Here is a 22,108-nt window from a genome sequence, read left to right as displayed (position 1 = left end):
GCTTGATTTAAGCGGCCTACATTTTGGAAACGTCAGCTTGGCCCAGTCAGTTGCATTCACAGCCACGGTTGCAGAAATTGAGGGCAGTCAGTGAATGACAGAAAAGTGCATTGCTGGGCAAACTTCTGAGAAAGACAGGGGCTGGAGAGGGGGCATGGGTGGGAAGAAGTAAAACGCAGGTCCTGTGTGGGAATTCAGATTGGATTAAAGATACAAACAAACGATGGTACAGTTGGCACTTCACAATCGAGATACAAAATAAACTAGCAAGCCTTCAACTACTCAAATTTAATTTAATTATATGGATAGTTTTTGAGTCCCTCCACCCTCCCATTGGTTTTACTGCAACATTTTAATTATTTTTTCTTAAACGGGTTAAATCAGATTCCTGCCAACTGTGTTCAGTTTAAAGATTCATGTCTCTACTGATTGGAATCAATTTGAATTTAATTTGTTAAGTTTTTTTTACATTATTTCTTTCGCAATTGTCCTTATGCCAAACAATATTTGACAGAAACAAATTTGTTTTATGATTAAATTTTTTACAAAACAGTAAGTTATATCCGGGATGCATCATTAAAAGCAAATGTATTTTGTTTTGATCTGTCAAAGAATCCACACAATGGGTTAAATATAATACTCAATGTCCGAAGCAAACGGCAATAGTTCAATATTTTTCTCTTGGTTATAGGTCTTAAATTTAAGCATCTATTTTAACAAAATTTATGACTTTATATTTGTCCGTCTTGTCTTAAGTTACTTGAATGTTGTCTCTCTTCACAGGGAAATTTAAAGTGCAAGCCATTCAAAAACAAAGCTACAAACCGACTGCACGCAACCAAGGGCCCATCAGACAGAGCAAGGGATGTAAACAAGTAAGCAAATGGGCAACTTACCTGGGTTGTGTACAAAATAGGCCAAATATAAGTCAAGTTCCTTTACAGAAACTCCAATATGGTGTGGTTGGACGCACAGGCCTTGGTTACTGCACTGAGGTGATTTGACCAGGCGTTCACCATCAGTACTTTCTAAGGGAGTCCCTTTGAACAATATGACCATTACCAGGTCTAACCTCCAGACCTTGTCAGCTTGCCTCAAGCAGTCGATCCGCCGAATTTTGCCTTTCTGGTCAGGGTTAGAAAGGACACAGCAAGGAGCCTTCTTGCCGGTGATGGTCAGCACGAAATCCTCCCGGAATTCAGGCCGGATATCTTTCCGCAGTTTTGCCAAGAGCCGGGACGCCCACTTCTGTTTGATTTCAGGCTTCTCTCCAAGGAGTTCATCCTTGACCACCCTCTCTTCATCCTTGGACATGCGTTTCTCATGCTTCTTAAAGTATTTGCGCTTGCGAGCCTGCAGGTTGAACCATGTGTAGGAGAAAGCACGGACATGAGGGAGAAGTGCTTCGATAAAGGGATGAAATTCATCCTGTTGGCGGGAGAAGGGAGGAGGTGGTTGAGGGAAGAGAAGAAGACAAAGAAGAGATGGGAATCAATACGATTACAAAACAATTGAAAAAATTAGTTGAACAATAAATTACGTTTGTTTTAAATTCACGGTAGCATTGCAAAACGCACACACACACACACACACACACACACACACACAGACACACATAGTCGTAAAATGCAGTTCCATTGCTTCTGTGTAGGCATTTTTAAAATAGTTACCATTTCAAACTCTCATTACACTGAGGACAGCTCTGCGTTCAATGGCTGTACCCAATACGGCGTGAGTGGGTACTCTGCCTCGCACAAACACACGCGCACAAAATGTGACACTTCCAGCAAACGGCTTTATATATTTTTTAAAAAGGACTTAATCATGCACAAAAAACCTTGGCCAAAATAAAAAAAAAGTTCGTCTGATAGCAGGGCTCCTCTGGCCTATTTGGAACAGGCGGTGGAGGGAAGGACTGCTGTATTGGAGCGAGTATGAGACCACTGGCAAAGAAGACTGCAGCTTTCTTTCTCTCTCTCTCTCTCTCTCTCTCTCTCTCTTTCTCTCTCTCACTCTCGCTCGCTCGCTTTCTCTTTCCCCACACAATCCCCTACCATTTGCTTGAGCTTTTGCCAGCTTAAGGCCCACCTATTTGGCAAAGTCACGCCTACCAGGCAGCCAATCGACGCTCCTACAGAGGGACTGTGCAGTCGGAGATAGAATGCAATTTGCCAAATCGGCTGCTTCATATGCAATGAATAAGCAAAGTCCAGCGTTTATGAATTTTTCATTTTTTTCGCTCTCTCTGTAGCATGGCAGGTTGGGGGCATCACACACCATTAAAAACACACACAGTCCCACTAGACCCTAACCAGCTGCTCCTCCTGATATGAACCACAAGATTAACGAACAAACAAATTAATTTCATTCTTTTTCTAAAAAACAAAAATCCCTTTTTCTAAGTCGAGCTACTTATTTCTAAATAAACATAGTGTGGATGGGGAGGGGGAGCAAATGAACACAAAACAATAAAAATTCAGTTGGTGACTGACAGTCCTTTGCACACAGACTTGACTTTACAACATTCATGCATTAACTGCCACTTGCTGCTGGGTCTGCTCCCAAGATTTTTAAACACTTCCCCATCACTTTATCGCAGTTGCTCATAAAAATAAAGTTTCCCTAAAATAACACACAGAATGAAATGCAGGAATTTGAAAGCTTTCATAATCTAAAAACATTTGAAAATCTCACTCACTACCTCTCTCAAAAGCTGCCGCTCGCTCAGAAAACTCCAAACTATCACTCAACTTTTGTTCCTACTTCTTTTTAAAGCCACAAGCCTGGGGCCTGATGCCAGCCTCACTGTCCTGGCTAGAAGTAGGTCAACACCACTTACATTTTCATTTTAGCAGCCCATCACAGCAATGTTAAAAGAAATGTTAATCCCACCAACTAAGCTAGTTCCTGCTGACTTCAAGCCCTATTTGACAAATGGTCTTGTACGCTCAAAACGATAACTCTTATTTTCTCCTCCTGATACCTGCTTCGTATTTCCAAATGTTTTCCTCTCATTCTTTCTCCGAGTAAACGTATGAAAGTTTAGCTTTGCTACAACTCACTCCAAAAGCAGTTGGAGTTTGAGAAGGTTGAAAGGAAAAAAATTTGCTTTAACTCTGGAAAAATTCTATTGCTTAGGCCAGTAGCCTCAAAGTCTTAACTGTTGAACTATCTTTCTCCCCACCATGGGGGTATCTTTGTTTTGAGTGTCAGGGAAGGCAAATCCAGGAAAATAATATTTCCAAAGTGTAGACACATTTTAGCTTTTAGTGTTTGCATGTATGCTTTTTTTTTAAACTGAGTTGAATTTCGGGGACACTGTGCCTCGCAAAGGTCTATGCCAACTTTGAAAACCACTTTGTCCCACTGTCCACTGAAAGATCAGTGGCAGCGCCAAAAGCTGACCATCTTTCTTCTGCTTTTTCTATTCTTCTCCCTCCCCAAGTACACGGCAGGTGTAAATGGCTAATCACCTCTAAGTGTCTCTACATCGTTGTGAATTTTGTTAAAAAACCCTCAGCCTTACATATGTTAACTGGTTCAGATGACTCTGAAATTAAACCTACACATGGGCAGAATGTGCGTGTGAGTGTGTGTGGGGGGGTGGGGGCGGGCGTGACAGACACTGCGCTAAATTTATCGGACTTAATCGCAGCGTGGCCTTGACTGTATTTATGTTGGCACAAGACATCATTTACATATAAAATAATTGTTTAGTGTTCTGCAACCGAGGTATGTACAACACAAAGAAAAACCACATGCTCCAGTATACCTGGGTCTTATATCCGTCCTCACCACATATTCCAGTTCCACCAAACCATTTCTTAATTCGGCTCGGCATTAACTCTGACCACTTTTCAAAGCAACTTTACGAATCAGCTCAAGTGGGCTCCATGTTTCCCCTTACCCCATCACATTCCCTTACCCACCTGTCCTCCCATTCTTATGCTCCCACAAACAATTATGTTTCTCGGCATAACATTCTTGACACATCGACATTTTAGGGACACAACCAAAATAACTTTGCTCCCAATGTCACAATACAGGCACTCCAATTATTTCAACCAGTTCATTTAATACTTCAGGCAACCCCCCCCCCCCAACCCATTTTGACCCCATCGCAATACTCCTGGTTTATTTATCAAGTTTATTCTTGTTCATCCAACAAATTGCAAATTTGAAATATTCCGTTTTATTTTGACAAAACAATTTTTGTTGTAGCTTTTTTTTTAAATGTGGCGTTACATGAACTTCAAAATGGTAAACTATGTTGCAGATATACCCTGTATGGTCTGATAACAAAGCAGTGTGGTATACCTAAAATAAATTTATTAATAAAAGTATCTCTTTTTTTAAAAAAAGTCTGCCTCTCTCAAAAGCTGACAAATTATGTCAATTTTTTCAAATAGATTTTATTCTGCAAAAATAACATTAATATAATTTTCAAATTTCTTGCACACCCCACATATATAATTTAAATATAAAACATACAGATTAAAATATGTGCACATTTCTTTCGGCATGTACATTTTAAAACATGTATGCACACAATGTTTAATGTGCAAATAAATATATGAATATAGATTTTATATATCGTGCAAGGCATTTGACAAAATATATTCTTGAAGTGAAAATATTATTTCTCACACTTGCCAATTTTATATACTCTCTGTCAAAATTCTGCTTAATCTTAGCATTTATTGCAACAGGTCGGTGGCAACAAGAAAAATAATCACAAATTATACATTTTAAAAGGATTAATTCAAACAGTTGCACAAAAAAGGAAATTATCTAGGTATTTAATTCAAAGATTTGAGTCTTTAGGGATGTAACTGAATTGTATTTTCATACAGTTTGGCATTTATGTAGGGGTAATGATTGGTTGGAGGGGTGGACGGATATAAAACTGTTCAGATCAGGGGTTAGTGGAGAAACTCAACATAAAACGAACAACTGTAGATGCTGGAAATCTGAAGAAGGGTCAATGGACTCAAAACGTGAATTGTTTTTTCACCTGACAGATGCTGCTAGCCTCGCTGAGTATCTCCAGCAATTTATTTTTCTGTCTGTAACTCAAATTAACACATCTTTGTGCACACACGCCCAGCTATTTTGTCCAAGATAATTCCCAAGCTAAGTCCACTAACGGGTGTCACTTCCCATTGAGTGAACTGATCATTTCCACTCTCACCCCGCAGCCCACAACCAACCCCTTGTTCATAAGTACTACAGAATTTAAACTGTAAAAGCGGACTTACTCGACCGAACTGTCTGAATGTGTTTTCAACGCAGTCTGTCAAGTGATATTGCTCCCGATAAACGACGAAGTTTCGCAGTATTTGTGAGTGAGACATAACTTCCTAATTAACTCCCGCCTCTTACCTCCTTAAAATATGTAAAAATGTGAAAAGTTTAATGGGTCTCTGCTAAACACAGCTACTTTTTTTTTAATAAATGAGAACGTGAAATTGACCAGGCTGATGAAACTCATTTTATATTTTTTCTCCCCTGAAGTTAGAGAGAATTATTTCGAGTTTTTTTTAGAGAGAGCTCCTTTGTGTGTGAGGAGCAGCTGTGCCTTCAGTGTATATAAGCCAAGTAAATAGTTTGTTTCCGTTTACAAAGCGTCCACCCGAAAGCCAAGATCAAGAATACATGAGAGGGGCTTGACTGAACTAACGGCGAGAGTGATGGACCGACCCTCTCAACAACACCATCAGACCCCCTACCTCCCCAAAGCAAAAAAAATATGTTTAAAAAAAATAAAGCCGAGAGCCGGAAGTTTAAAAGCGAAACTCAGGTACACTGGTAGAAAGGGGAGCCGAGAGTACTCCGATTTTCTGCTTGTCTTGCAATGCTTGAAAGCATTTTTGTGTTTCAAAGCACAACTTTTACATCAACTGACAGCCGAGGATATGAATAAAATCACACACTCACTAAAAATACTTGATATATAAATGTTTATCAGGGAGTTAGGGCAAAGGTACTCTGCCTAAGTCTGATTTTTTTTGTTGTTAAACGTTCCTCCAGTTATGGTGTTAATTTTCTGAGATGGGTGTAGACCTTATTTAAATAAAAGTTATGTTTCTTGGTGCAGAGTTAGACCCTAAAGCGCAACGGGACTTGGGGAATTAAAAGAAGAAAGGCGTATTTATTTTTGTAAAATAAAACAGAGATTCTGTCTTTATACACGCTTCGCTGTCCTTGCTTTTAACGTGCGTGTGGCTAAGAATTTACTGGCCTGGATGAAATAAATGTGTTGTTTCCACCGTACCCTTTCCTCTCCCTCACTTTACCTCTCCGAAAGCATTTGGGATTTCCACCCGAGATGTGACACATCCTTATCCCGTACCCCCAACTCCCAAATCCCGTCTTTCTCTCTCTCTCTCTCCCCAACGGCTCTCTTCTGGAGCTATCCGTCCCCTTAGTGATCGGAACCCAACACTTTCTCTCTTTTTTTTACCGCTTGTTTCCTAAAGACGCCCACGGCCAGTTTAAACTACGCATGGATTCGTCGAAGCCCAGTTTATAACTCGGGCATCGCAACTGTGTGGAGTAATATTCATCCCAAAATATGAAGACAATTCCTCCAACACCCATCTCCACCTCTCAAACTAAGACCCAGCTAAAGTCTAGTCATGCTACTTTGTTCTGTAGATATTAAAACAATCCTGAGCGGTTGGAAAATTGCACCTTTCATAATTTATTGCAAAGGTTTGTTTTGCATATTAAATAATGTTCATGTCATTTTTTGCACGACAAACAATTTTTTGCCTATCCTGGACAACTTCTGAATTATTGCATTTTTGAGGCTTTCATTGCAACTATTAGCATTCCCCCTCACTCGCCGTGCGAAGAATTGGTACTGTTAAGTCAGTCTTGGTTTATCCCTCAGGACTCTTGAGAGATGAAAGGGAGCGAGGTCTGTATGTAGAGGGTGGAAAGACTTAGCCTCTGGGTCGCAACCCATGATGCAGCACCCTCTCCCCTCCCTCCCCCATTATCCCAACAGATGAGTACCCGGTTAAGCTGCTCCTCGACAGGGGGCGGCTGGAGAACAGTGCCCGGGATTTGGAAGGATGCACCTTCGGTAAGAAAAGGCAAGAACTTCAGGGCCCGCACGTCTGCTATGAATGTCCCAATTTCCACTCGGTGTGACCATTTGCACAGAACGCAAACGAAAATCAGATGGAGGTAGTTTAAAGAATTAACTGCGGGGGGGGGGGGGGGTCGGCGCTCGAGTTGCAATCGTTAAGTTTTGTGCATTGAGTTTTTGTTTTGTTTGAAAATGGGTCTTCGGGTAATTGGCAACAGGAGAAACTGCCGGGGAGCTTTGATGGTTGGCAATGCTTCACTTTCTCAATGGGTTCAGCCAGAGCGGACTGTGCAAGTTTCACATCAAGTCCCGGATGCTCCAAGCAATCAATACAATGTGAAGCAGCGTTTGTAACCAAATGCAAACGTTTTCTCGCCACAAACACCTCCCGTCCCCCTCCCCATTCCTCTCCATTTCCCCCACCCCAACCACTGCCAACCCCTCCCCCTTTTAATGCAACGCATGCATCTACAGCTCCCGAAACAGTATTATTTACAGGGAGAATTTGGCACTGTGTCCTTCCAAGCGCACAGGACAGCTCTCAGATCTCCCAAGAGTTTGTCCTGTCGCCTATCTCTTTCTCTGTCCTCCGCACCCTCACTCGCTCCCACTCCTTAATGTTCCAATGCCCGCCTAACAACCCTTCCTGCTAATATTCCGTACCGTTGCTATTCAACATTGGCTGTTTGAATGATTTGCCTGAACTTTGGAACCGATCGCAAGTGTGGCGAGTTCGATTCCCGTTTATGGAAAGCGCCGAATTCACTGCAAAGCGCGGAATTGAGCTCCGGGTCATCTTGCAAGCCCCCAGTAACAAGTCTTGAATTTTACTTGGTGCCTTTTAGCCCACCCCTCCAGTCTATGAAAGGATAGAAATGGTACGCAGGGATGTGGGGGCAAGGCAGGAGATTGACGCTGGGGATTAGAACCAGCACAGGTCATGATGGGCCGAAAGGCTTCCGTCTACGCTCTAACAATTCTGTGATAGTATAACACCACCCGTCCCCTTTCCCCCTCCCCCCACCAACACACACAAAAAAAACCTGCCGCCCACAACTCCTCCAATAGGCTCCCAGTATTTTTCTTTCCAAACTTGGCTCTGCTCTCTCTTTCTTTTGTCCCGGTAGTAATTTGGGGGCAGTCCCGAACAGAGGAAAATGAGCGTACTGTGCGAGAGTGAGGTTACATGTAGTTTCTGAGACCAGACCATCAGTCACTGCCAATACGGAACGTTTCAAAAATAGCAAACCAGAGTATATGAACACAAAAAAATCCAACGTATACAAAATTTTGTTTAAAGATTTCTTTGCAATATGTGCTTCACTTCTGAAAGCTACTGTCTACTTGGCTTCGTTGCAAATCAATCATGTTTCCAAGAACAACATTCTCCGCACAGTAAGACTCCAAGGGTGAGCAGAAGGAGCAGTCAACTAGCGCTCAGAAGGTTAAGGGCACAGGTAGCTGCCGTCCAACTGCAGCGGAAAATCAGTCACTGGCTCATTCGCCTATTCTCTCCAACACCTTCCGCCGTAGCCCGAAAATAACACACGTATGCACACACACACACACACACACACGAAGACTGAGGGATTTGCTCGAGTTGGGGAGGCGGGATTCGCACTTACTTTGGAGGGTGATTTGGGGGTCTCCTAATGTACTTTGGAATTGTTCTAAGAGAACTGGGTCATTGGAAACGTACGCCATAAGGAAGTTACATATTTAGTGGTGATATGAAAGGGTCAACAAGTAGTTTTCAACAATATCCCGTCTCCATTGTTAACAGGACCCACTGGGTCATTTTCCTGGAAATAGGTGCGGCCGATTGCAATCCTAATTTGCACCCAATGTTTTCATAGTGTTCCCCTTCCTCAAAGGAAGATAATTTATTTTCCCATTGGCTGTTTTGCCCACCACAAGTTCTCCCAGATTCTGGTTACTCAACTTCTAAATTTCCTCTTTAAAAAAACCAAATAACTGCTGGAGATTTGCACTGGGCTCATTCTCTCTGTCCCCTGTGATACTTAAATCGAAAGCTGATCCCTTTTTCTGTAATATTTGCTGTCAAATGATCCCAGTGATGTTTTCTTTACATGCAAGCCTTGTTAAGCACCCCAACTGTGTCCATTCTGACTCTCCTGTGTTCCTTCCCCTTTCCCACTCCCCAGTAGTATCAGCTCACATCCAAGCTTTACTTCCAGGGTACAGGAAACAACACCTCCAACCCCAAATTCTAAAACACAAGAAAATGCCAACAAAGCCATGTACTACATTGCCATCAGTGTGTGCATTTTTGTCTGTGTTTTCTAATATGTGTTTGTGCAGCCCAGTGTGTGCCAGTGCATGCCTGAGTATGTACTTATGTCTGCACATTTGTGTGTGCCACTATATGTGTATTTCTGTGTATATGAGTTTGTATTTAGAATAATCTGTTTGTATGTTTTGTGGCTTTGAGTGTCTGTGTGTATGCATTAATGTGTGACCACCTTTGCACGTGTCTGTGGATGTACATTTTGTGCATGTGCATGTATGTCAGCTGATGTCTATGTAACTACATAGTTTTGTGTATGTCTTTGTATGTGTCATTGACTGTATGTCTTGCAGTCTCTGTGTCTCTGTGCGACTGTGTGTATATAATCCAAGCCTATTGTGTGTGACTATAGACTTAAATCCAGTTGAGTCTCTATGAGTCTGTGTCAATGTGCCTATGCAGTTTTGTTTGTGTTTCTCTAAAGGTCTGTGTCAATATGTCTGACTGTGTGTGTTTCTCTATGGGTTTGTGTTTACATGTGTATGTCTATAAGTCTTAGTCTGTCTATGTGTGTTTGTGTGTGTGTGTGTCTATGGGTCTGTGTCGATGTGTCTATTTGTTTAAGTTTCTCTATAGGTCTCTGTTTATCTGTGTATATCTTGTTAGTCTGTATCCATGTGTGCATGTGTTTGACTGTGTGTATTTATTTTCTTAAGATAAATTATTAGCTATCAAGACTAAAATAAAAGGTTTTGAATTCAAACACAAATGAATGGCCACCAAAATGGGTTCACTTTTATGAAAAGCTTTTGCTTCTATGAGTCAAGTAGAATTTGGAAGAATAATTCAAACTAACAACTAAAAGCAGATAAATAAAGCACAGCTGAGACCTTGCTTTATACATCAACATAGACTGAAGATGTGTGTATGTGTGCATGTGTAGATGTGCATGTACATATGTGTGTGTCTGTGATTAGGTGTGCATGTGTGTATGCGTCTGTGTGTGCTTGTTTGTCTGGGTGATCGTGCACAGATAATTCATTCAGCAATATGTAATACTTCATCTGACCTCTAAATCTGAAATACATTCAAAACCTGTGCAGTGAACTCATGCTGTTTCAGATCAGCATGCTAACAGGCCTAGAATGTTTGAATATAACTCCTGACCATTTCTCTTTTGGAGAGGCAGCAGTGCATCGATTTTGAATGGGTTAATGAAACGACAGACAAAGGAGGATGTCATGCATGATAAACAGGTGTTGATATCATTTCACTTGCTAGGTCTATGAATCTCCCTCTCTGTTAATTTGAACACTACCCTGTGAAATTAGGGAATAAGCAGGGAGCCACAAAAATTAAAATCAATTCCTGTTCAGCATGTATTTATCAAGTCCTAATCCACTTTCTCCCCACACCATCCCACACTTACTAACACACACTGAACCAGTCAAACATACAAATATACATACATGTGTGCACAGGGAAAGATGCCCACAGTGACATACACTAAGACACACATAGAAAGATACATAGAATCATACACAGTGACATTCTTCAAAACATAAAGTTACAAATATATATATGAACACAAAATGTACAGGCACAAAAATTCACACATGCTGAAACACACACACACATTTACAATGACACATATAGGTATAGTTATGCATACACCCATGAGCGTGCGCACACACACACACGTACCTAATCATACACATACACAAACACAATGTCAGCATGCACACATGATGCTTGAAACATATTAAGATGACCCATTCAGCTAAACAAATTTTAAAAAAGAATGGAAAGTTGAGTGAGACAGTAAAGAGCAGGATCTGCTTTTTTTGCTAGGCTGTTTGACCTGCTGATGCTGGTGGAAGTGGGCTGCCACTTTGTGTCAGAGATTGGTACACTTTTAGACATTCACTTGACATAAAACTCTTCAATACTCACCTGGGTATCCCCCGCTGGCAGCTGCATTTTTATTTCTGCTTTGTATCTGTCTCATTTTTATTCCTGCCTTTTTCCATCACCTTCTCCCAACATTGGCCCCAAAAGTAAGACATGAAAAATCTCTTCCTTGCATTCATTCCGAGATGAATTTGCCTCTTTTATTCCCGGTGAGATGTTTGATGAACTAAAACTGAAGCTAAATCCTTAAGAAATCCTGAGGTGGGGTACAATTCCATAACAGCCTGCATCTTCACTATTCCCCCATCCACTAACATTCCATGACCCAGTACTTCACCGGACGGATACTCCTGGCAGACCATTCATAAAGGATACCTTCATCTGACTTGGGAGCTCATGCACTTTAATATAAGAAAGATTTGTATTTATATAGCACCTTTTCTTTAAATCCCATGCCATCCCAAGGATTGTCACACCCAATGATGCAGTTTGTGGAGAATTATATAGGACAGAAAGAGATCACTTGTCCCATTGAGTCCTTACTGTTTCTTTGTTAGCATTAGCTAATTAACACAGCTCCCCTGCTCTTTCCCCACAGCCCTGCAAGTTTTCTGCCTTCAAGTATTGATCCAAATCTGAAAGTTCTTATTGAGTCTGCTTCCACTGCCTTTTCAGGTAGAGCTATCCAGATTGTATAAACTCATGGTATTAAATCATCATAAAATCCCTACAGTGTAGAAACATGCCATTTGGCCCAACAAGTCCATACTGACCCTCCAAACAGTATTCCTCCCAGACCCATTCCCCCCACATCTATCCCTGACTAATATACCTAACCTACACATCCTGGACACTATAGACAATTTAACCTGCCAATTCACCTAACCTGCCCTAACCTGCACATCTTTGAATTGTGGAAGGAAACCCATGCAGACACAGGGAGAATGTGCAAACTCGACATAGACAGTTGCCCGAGGGTGGAATTGAACCTGGGTTACTGGTGCTGTGAAGTAGCAGTGCTAACCATTGAGCCACCATGTCACCCAATCTCTCATTGACTTTCTTTGCTCCAGATCCTTCTGCGTGGTTGAAGTCAATAATTTCTAGCTCAATTTTACAAAATTTCTATTCCATCTCACAAAGGTCGTGACATTCTTACGAAAGTGTGATCCCCATAATTGGACAGGATTTTCTAATTGAGCCTATCCTGTGATTACAAACACCTTAGCATAACTTCCTTACTCCGGTATTCTATTTATTGAGCCTGTTATCCTGTCATCTATTTTAACAGCCTTTTGAAGTTGTCCTTCCATCTTCAAATATGTGTGTACATGAACTCCAAGTTCTCTTTGTCCCTACACACCTTTCTATTGTGCCATTTAATTTACATTACCTCTCCTTGTTTGTCCTTCCAAAATACATCACTTCACACTTTTGAAGAAGAGAAAACTCCAAAGTCAATTTTCACACAGCAAGACCTCAGAGACAGTGACATAACAATAATCAGATCATTTGTTTCAGTGATGTTTGTTGTGTGATAAATATTGGCCAGGACACCAGGTTTCCTTCATATCTACCCCCCAAGAAGACAGACTGGATCTCAGTTTGATGAATCAACTGAAAGTCAGCACCACTAGCAGTGCAGCAATCACACATGGTGTCCTCCTTGAGCTTACACACAAGTCTCTAGAGTTGGACTTAAACCTATGGCCTTCCAATGCTATTGAGAGTTCGACCAACTCAGCCAAACTCATAGTCTAATACTAACAGTGGATATAAGATTGATGTATGATATTCAGCCATCTGCAACTGTAACATTGCTTCCATAATTTCCTTAACCTGATTAAAAGAATGGAGAGAGGAATTTCACACCAGCATAGCAATCCCCATTAACTATTATTCTTGATGGCAATTTCTGAGCTGAATTTTTTGATGTTTGCATTGTCTGACTGCAGCTGCTATCTCCTCCAGCCCTCCAAGTTCACTGTGCTCCTCTCATTCTGGCCTACTGCATCACCGAATTTACTTTGCTCCACTACTGACCAGCTATGCCTACAAACGTTTGAGTGTTCAGCTCTAGAATTATTTTCGTAAACCTTTCAGCCTCTCTCTCTTCCTTTAAGATGTGTTTCAAGCCTATCTCCTCAATCTTGCATTCAGTTTGATAATCACTGCCATCGAGCACCCTTTTACTATAATAAAAATCCCATAAAAATAAGAGCTTAAGATGTAGGGGCAGAAGTAGGCCATTCAACCCATCAAGCCAGTTCCACAATTCAATGGGATCGGGGTTGATCTGATAATCCTCAATTCCACTTTCCCACCTTTTCTCCATAATCTTTGGAAGGAACTTGCAGCTGGTGATGTTCCTATAAATCTGCAGCTCTTGCCCTACTAGGTGGAAGTGGTTGTGGGTTTGGAAGGTATTGTCTCAGGAGCCTTGGAGAATTATTTGCAATGTGTCTTGCAGATGATTGAGACCCCACCCCCCCATCCCCTAAGAGATATTCCACATCCCCACAGAGAGAGGCACTACATCCCTACAGAGAGACACCCACGTCCCCACAGAGACACCTCCACATCCCTACAGAGAGACACCCACATCTCTACAGAGATACCCCATCCTGACAGGGATAAACCCCATCCCAACAGAGATACTCACGACATCCCCACAGGGTTACTCCCTACATCCCCACAGAGATAACCCAGATCCCCACAAAGATACTCTGCATTACACAGAGATAACCACATCCCCACAGGGATAACTCCCATCCCCACAGAGATACCCCCACATCCTCACAGAGATACCCCACAACCTCACAGACAGACCCCACATCCACACAGAGAGACTCCCATCCCCATAGAGATAACCACATCCCCACAAAGATACCCCTACATCCCCACGAGAGACCACGTCATCCCCACAGAAATAACCAACGTCTCCGTAGAGATAACCATATTCCCACAGAGATACCCCACATCCCACAGAGAGACCCCCACATCCCCACAAAGTATCACATCCCCACAGAGGTACACCACATCCCCACAGAGAGACCCCTATCCCCACAAAGGTACACCACATCCCCCAGGGATAACCCACATTCCCAAAGGCATATCCTCACATCCCCACAGAGAGACCCTGCATCCCCACAGAGACCCCACATCCCCACAGAGAGACCCCCATTTCCACAGAGAGAACCCCATCCCCACAGAGATAACCCACATCCCCACAGAAGGACCCCATCCCCACAGAGAGACCCCCTTCCCTACAGAGATGACCCACATTCCCACATGGATATCCTTAAATCCCCACAGGGACACCCTACATCCCCACAGCAAAACACCTCGTCCCCTATAGAGACCAAACATCCCCACAGATACAACCCACATCTCCACAGAGAGACCCCCATCCTGATAGGGATACCCCCACATCCCCACAGAGAGAACCCATATCCCCATAGATTGCACTACATCCCCATAGAGAGACCCTATATCCCCACAGAGATTCCCCAAATCCCCACAGATATGCCCAACATTCCCACAGAGATTCCCCACATCCCCACTGAGCTACTTTACATTCCCACAGAGATACTCCATATCCCCACAGAGATTCCCCACATCCCCACAGTGCTACTTAACATTCCCACAGATATACCCACATCCCCACAAAGAGACCTCACATCCACACAGAAATATCCCACATCCCCACAGGAATACCCCACATCCCCATAGAGATAAACCCACATCCCCACAGAGGTATCCTGCATCCCCACAGAGATACATCACATCCCCATATATACTCCCCAATCCCCACAGAGAGACCCCCACATTTCTACAAAGTTACCCCACATCTCACAGGGATTCTCCACATCTCCACAGAGATACTTTAACATCACCACAGATACCCACAAAGATACCTCCAACAACGTAGAAACGTCCCAATACTCCAATGGCAGAGCATTTTGACCCAGAATTAACGAGGACCATTTTCCTTTAACCTGTTTGGTTTCAACCGCTCGCACACACTCACTTCAGCGCACTCAATGTAAACCAAAAAGGCAGCGAATTAGTGGCCGTTCAGTAGGCTGTAATTAAACACAGCACTTTGATGGAAAGACTCAACCTGTGGTATCATCTGTAGAGTTTGCTGCCCTCAATTATTACTCACTCTGCTCTCCCCTGTCCATTACAGCTTAATTAAAAATTAAACTAATTACAGGTTGGCGTCCCAGTTTCTCTATTATATTTAATCTGTGTATCTAACCCGCTGGTGTCTTCACCCTTCCAATATCATCGCCCGCAGCAGAAACCGAGTAAGAAACCACAATAAGCGAAAAAAAAAATCAGTGAACGGCAGATCACTGGAGAATGCTAGGGTCCACGAGCGCCATTATGGTTGGGCCGAATGGCCTGGTTTTGATTCATATTCCCTTTCACATAATAAATATCAAGGCGTCATTTACTTCATCCCTGAAGATGCATTGGATAGAGGGGGGCTAAGGGGCAGTTCGGACCTTAATCTGCCCCTTTGGAAAGAATTGGATTTACCAGTCATTGCAGTGAGTAAAATATAGTCCAGATTGGATTCAGGGTTAACTTCAGTCTGTTCACCGACTTTTGTTTCCAATTGCATTTAGTCTACATCTTTGCAGCACTGTGAATAATACACCATCTCTCCAACATCTGTCTTTCCCCGAATACTTCTGGTGGGGTTGTAGGATGTGAGAGGAACATACCAATTTATTGCTTGATCCTCAACTCAGAAATCAGATAAATTCATAAAATTTCATAGTTTTTTTTTGTCAAATAATCCCAAAGAGAGAGGGGGAGAAAATTTGCAAGCAGTGAAAATCAGCGATTTCTCCAGTCAACGCTGGTCTGGCCACAATGAGAAATACAGAGGACAGTTTCTCACCACCAGAACCCAGTCCCAGTTGTAGAGATGCATTATTCGTCCACAATAGAACGGTGCAAGACCCGGGAGGCTGTATTCGGCCAATTCTCGCCAATCGCTGGGTTTCAGACATGATTCGATATTGGGTTGAAAGTGATCACAGGACATTGCTGCGGGAATTTGTTTCTACGTTACCTGTGGAGCTGTGGAAGGCATTGTCCTCTCCGCAGCTTCAGGGTTGCAGGCTTCCCGTATCAGAACGAGGTGACTATTTGAGCAGGTACTGCTTCTGGATTATATTGTGAACCGGACAGAAAAGGCTGTTTTATTTGAAGGAAGATTAGACATCGTTCTCTCCGATATCCTGGCCAACACTCCTCCTCGATCGACATCACTTAACAAAAAAATTGCTAAGGTTCTTGTGGCGCAATGGTAGTGCCCCTACCTCTGAGCTAGGAAACCCAGGGTTCAAGTCCCTACCTGCTCCAGAGGTGTATCATAGCATCTCTGAGCGGGTTAGTTCGGAAAACATAAGTTAAAATGAAATTAAAACCTGAAACAAAATTACTGAAGAATTAGCAACTGCGTCACTTGACCCAAAACGTTAACTCTGTTTCTCTGTCCACAAATGCTGCCAGACCTGCTGAGTTTCTCCAGTGATTTCTGTAAATAAAACAAGTCAGGATTGTATAAGTGGGCGGCACGGTGGCACAGTGGTTAGCACTGCTGCCTCACAGCGCCTGAAGACCCGGGTTCAATTCCCGACTCAGGCGACTGACTGTGTGGAGTTTGCACGTTCTCCCCGTGTCTGCGTGGGTTTCCTCCGGGTGCTCCGGTTTCCTCCCACAGTCCAAAGATGTGCGGGTGAGGTGAATTGGCCATGCTAAATTGCCCGTAGTGTTAGGTAAGGGGTAATGTAGGGGTATGGGTGGGTTTCGCTTCGGCGGGTCGGTGTGGACTTGTTGGGCCGAAGGGCCTGTTTCCACACTGTAAGTCATGGGCGGCACGGTGGCACAGTGGTTAGCACTGCTGCCTCACAGCGCCTGTAGACCCGGGTTCAATTCCCGACTCAGGCGACTGACTGTGTGGAGTTTGCACGTTCTCCCCGTGTCTGCGTGGGTTTCCTCCGGGTGCTCCGGTTTCCTCCCACAGTCCAAAGATGTGCGGGTCAGGTGAATTGGCCAAGCTAAATTGCCCGTAGTGTTAGGTAAGGGGTAAATGTAGGGGTATGGGTGGGTTGCGCTTCGGCGGGTCGGTGTGGACTTGTTGGGCCGAAGGGCCTGTTTCCACACTGTAAGTCTAATCTAATCTAATCAAATTGTTACTCTCTAAGTCTGGCTTCTTGTGTCCCAGTCCTGAATGAGACTAAGAGGCAAACCTTGGATCTGGTGTTACTTTTAGGCAGTTAAATAAAATGTTGATATGATCACTTCTCTTTCACTATTTGATGAAGCGTTTGTGAAAATTGGCAGCTGTGCTCCCTACATTACAGGTCTCTGCATTTCAAAAATACTTCCCTGACTGTCAGGTTCTTAGGGAACTGCAAAGGTCATCAAGGGTTCTGTAGCAAAGTGGGCTTGTCTTGCTTTCTTTTCCATGCATCGCAGTCCACAAAACCTGTTTGGAATCACACTGAGCACTACGCCAGTGCACTGCTGAAATACTACCATATTGACCAAAAATAGCATGGTCAAACAGAAGCCTCGACACCATACTGTCCGTGATACATCAACATCTTCAATCATGTAGGCAGCTCCCTTCAGGGATTGAGTGCCAGATTTTCCACACTGCAGTGGAGAGCTGAAAGGTGCCAAAGCAAAGCAGGGGTTTCCAAACAATGTTGACTAAATCCTAAATGTTGGGAGGTGGTCTTGTAAGCACAGTGGGTAACACGAATGTCTCGAAGCTGGAAGCACTGGTTTAGAACCTTCCCCAACTGAAGCCCAAGGGAGGTGTGTGCATAATGCAACCAAACTGACTTACTATCAACCTGTAAACATCCAAGAGACCAATGGCTTGTGGTAAAGGTGAGAGATTTTCTTGGTTAGCATGGTTATTTTTGTGGAGTAGTAATTCTCAATGTACAGACTAATGACCTGTTCCAAGAAAGCCTTGCCACAAAAACAGATGTCAGCACATACTTGGGTCTGCCCCACATGCCACAGGGAGGAGAAGAAGAATGGTTGGTTCCCCAGTATGTGCCACTGATGCCTCTTGGGAGGCAATCTCTGTGTTGTGGAGCAGCCAACATGTATTATTTAAGCCCGTTCAGATTTTCAGCCACTTAGAAAGGAGTCAATATTTTTGATTCTGTCTGGTGTAATTTGCCACATTTTGGTGGACTATATGGACTATATTGCCAAAACACCCATGAACATCATGCCATTAAATTGTTAAGTTGACAAAGGAAAAGCCAATAGACTCATCCCGTTCACTTTAACTCTGTGGAGACACAGAGTCATACGGCATGGAAACAAATCCTTTGGTCCAATTCATCCTTGCTGACGAGATATCTCAAATTAACCTAGTCCCATTTGCCAACATTTCGCCCATTTCTGTCTAAACCATTCCTATTCATATACCTATCCAGGTGTCCTTTAAATGTTGGAATTGTAGCTGCCTCCAACACTTCCTCTGGTTGCTCATTCCATACATGCATCACCCTCTGTATAAAAAGTTACCCCTCAGGTCCTTTTTACATTCTCCTGGGCAGACCTATGTACAAGATCAGCCATTAAAGTAACTAAAAACCCATGGATGAAGCCACATTACCTTTCATTAAATTTCCCAATGTACTTTCATATTCTCACACCAAGTTGATCTTTGACATAACTCACCTTGCTCAATACAAGGCGATTGGTATAGATCTCAACCATGTTGCAAGGCTGTCGAAGGAAGTCTTTTACATTTTTGTGGACCTATTATGGTTCAATTTCCACCAGCTAAGGAAAGACCTAGCCCACCAGGTTTCTCTACCATCCTCTATTCTACTTGTCCATTAATGCCAGTTGCTTAAGCAGCTGACAGGGCATCTTTTGGGCTCCAGGCTGCAGTTCTGTTAGGCCACAACAATGTGAGAAGGAAAAAAACACACTTCACAACAGAACTGCTGGAATAATATACTTCCATCAGGACACTGACAGATTGATTACTTCACCCTGTTTGCAAGTAATTTCTATGCAAAGGGAACTTTTCATGTGAATGAAACAATCCTGCTTTGAAATCATTGTTTTCTCCCTGGTTCCAGGAAGGGTTTGACTTCAAATCTGGTCTGTTATGTGAATTCCTGGGGTCAGGATGATGGACAGAATGGCAGAATTTTGTTCTGAGCCCCAGCTGGAATTTAAAGTGTCAAAGGAAGCCATTACTGAATGTCCCTTTGACCTGTGCTGACCCTGTTAAGGGTATTCTATTTCATTCATGCTCTTACCCCATAGCTTGCTCCTTCCCGATAGTACACATCAAGCTGCCTTTGGAAAGTTCCTATTGAATCCAACTCCACCATACTTTCAGGCACCATTCTCACTCAGTGACGATATTATCTTCCATCTCCCCTCAGGTCCTTCTGCCAATTATTTTAAATTAATCTCCCCTGGTTGCTGACACTTCTAATCCTAGAAGATTCCTTTTTAATTTATTCTTTCTTCTTTCATGGGACATGTTACAATACTTATTTCTAACAGCCCTTGAATGAAGAAGCCAATTTTAGAGGGTAATTAAGAGTCAACCATATTGCTGTGAGTCTGGTGTCACATTTAGGCCAGACTGGGTAAAGATGGTAGATTCTACAATGGGCATTAGTGAATCAAATGGGTTTTTATAACAATCGATGACAGGCCCACAGTCATCGTCATTGAGACTAGTGCCAAATTACAAATTTTATTAATTGCACTTAAATTCCCCCAGTTGCCAGGATGGGATGTGAACCTGTGTCCCCAAAGCATCAGCCTGGGTGTCTGGATTACTGGTCCAGTTGCATTAGCATTATGCCAGCATTTCCCCTAACTCCATGGAAATTACTTCTAATTTTGAATATCTCCATTAAAACTCACTGTAAGATTCTCTACTTTCTGAGGGTTTTCACATAGCTGAACTACTTCTTCCACGGCAAAGAATGAGAGCATCTGATTTCCTGTTCTTAATGTATTAGCTCATGCTAGTGTTTGGCTCCAATGGCAACATGAGCCTTTTGTTGCTTAATCAGCTTGAGTATCAGCGGGCATCTCAACCATGTGGAGCATCACAACTGCAAACCCTCCTGCCTACAAATTGTACTCCCACTGCACATCTGGAACAGCACATCTGGGCTGAAGTAATCCCTTATGTCTCGCAGGATTGCTGTCAGATGCTTGTTCAAAGAGTGAGGTTTTAAGGAGCATGGTACTGGAATAGAATGGTGTATCAGAGTGAGGAGCTCTCATGGCACTGTGGTAGCATCCCAACCTCTGAGCCAGGAAGTTCAGGTCCAAGTACCCAGCAGCTCATGAGGTATGTCATAATATTCCTGAGCAGGCTGATTAGAAAATACCTGGAAGTAGGGTAATTCAGGGAGGAAATTCCAAAACTAAAGACTGAGGGAGCTGAAGGCAGGGCCACCTATGGTGGGAGTAATGGAAATTGGGGGATGTGGAAGAAGCCAAAATTGGAGCAGCCATCCCTGAGAGCTGCAGGAGGACACAAGGGGTGAGGCAACTGTTGACTTATTTGAGGATTCAAAACATGCCCCCAATGAACACACAAGCTGATTTCATGTACCAGAAACAGCATTGTTAAATGTCAATTAATCAAGATCTCTGATTTTTTTTACTGTTTTAAGGCATTTAAAAGATATCAAGGGGCTTGAGAAGAAAGCAGAAATATGGTTTTGAGATAGAGGATCAGCCATGGTCTGATTGATAGCAGTACCAGGCAAAGGGCTGACTGGCCTACTCCTGCTCCTGGTTTCTATGTTTCTGTGACTTGACAAAAAAAAACACCCAAATTAGTATCGTAAAGGTCTACATGAGGGAGCTAGGACTAGCAGAATCTGCAAGAAGGCTTCTATAAAATGATGGAGGAGAACATTGATGAGGAGAATTAATACTAATACTGACCACTTGGGCTGCAGGATGTATCTGCACTGTGAGGTCCATTTAGTTCTATATACAGGACCATGTACATGTCCTCATGGCAAGCTCAACACCTAACAAAGATTTCACGAACTCCATCCCAGTCAGGTACTCATCACCAAGGCTCAGCGTGTATAGCCATGCCCAATCCCCTACCCCTAACACCATGTGCCTCTGAGCCTGCCAGTGCAGTAGGTGTTAGTTTCAGCCTCTGAATTATGGCAAGCCTCTCTTCCACATGGGCAGCCTTCTCTGAAATGGGAAGAGCTGTCAATTTCCAGGATTAGAAAGTAGGGGTTTGGTTAGTGGAACAAGAGTGCAAGTTCAGATTAGTGGGCCATCTCCTGAAGAAGATTTTACAGTGTGAGATCAAGACCAAACCCAATTGTCATACCTTCTCTCTTGAAACTGTTTAGGCTAGGAGCTGATGAATGATATTTGTAAACATGGGTACAAGGTAAGTGGGCTTGGAACCCAATTCCTAACAAAAGTTGCAAACTGGAGAAGGATACTGAGGACAGAATAAGCATAAATGCCTGTACAGGATATAAAAGATGCCACTATGTGAGGTCAAACAAATTATTCATGCAGTCCTATTGAACTGTCCTCCCAAAACAACAACACTTAAAACAGACTATCTGGTGAAGTTTTACTACAGGGTCTTGATGAGATCATATATGGACAACTGTGCATAGTTTAGATCTGTTCCTTTGAAAAGAATATAATTGCATTAGCATCAGTGCAGAGAAGGTTGACATGACTCATTCTCAGGATGAGGGGGTTATCTGGTGAAGGAACATTGAACAAGTTGGCCCTACACCTCCTGGAGTTTAAAAGAATTAGAGATGATC

The 22,108-nt window shown here is 42.9% G+C and overlaps 1 protein-coding gene across 1 annotated transcript in view; it reads right to left on the bottom strand.

Moving 5' to 3' along the window:
* Positions 1–22,108, bottom strand: part of nfixb (nuclear factor I/Xb) — a 425,963-nt gene that overhangs the window by 363,907 nt on the left and 39,948 nt on the right. Inside the window, exon 3 of the mRNA XM_060855041.1 lies at positions 897–1,428. Coding sequence (XP_060711024.1) covers positions 897–1,428 — 532 coding nt within the window. The remainder of the gene's footprint in view (positions 1–896; positions 1,429–22,108) is intronic.

The sequence above is a fragment of the Hemiscyllium ocellatum genome, chromosome 45 (genome assembly GCF_020745735.1).
Source record: "Hemiscyllium ocellatum isolate sHemOce1 chromosome 45, sHemOce1.pat.X.cur, whole genome shotgun sequence".
NCBI lineage: Eukaryota > Metazoa > Chordata > Chondrichthyes > Orectolobiformes > Hemiscylliidae > Hemiscyllium > Hemiscyllium ocellatum.
This window is presented reverse-complemented; position numbering and strand designations above follow the sequence as displayed.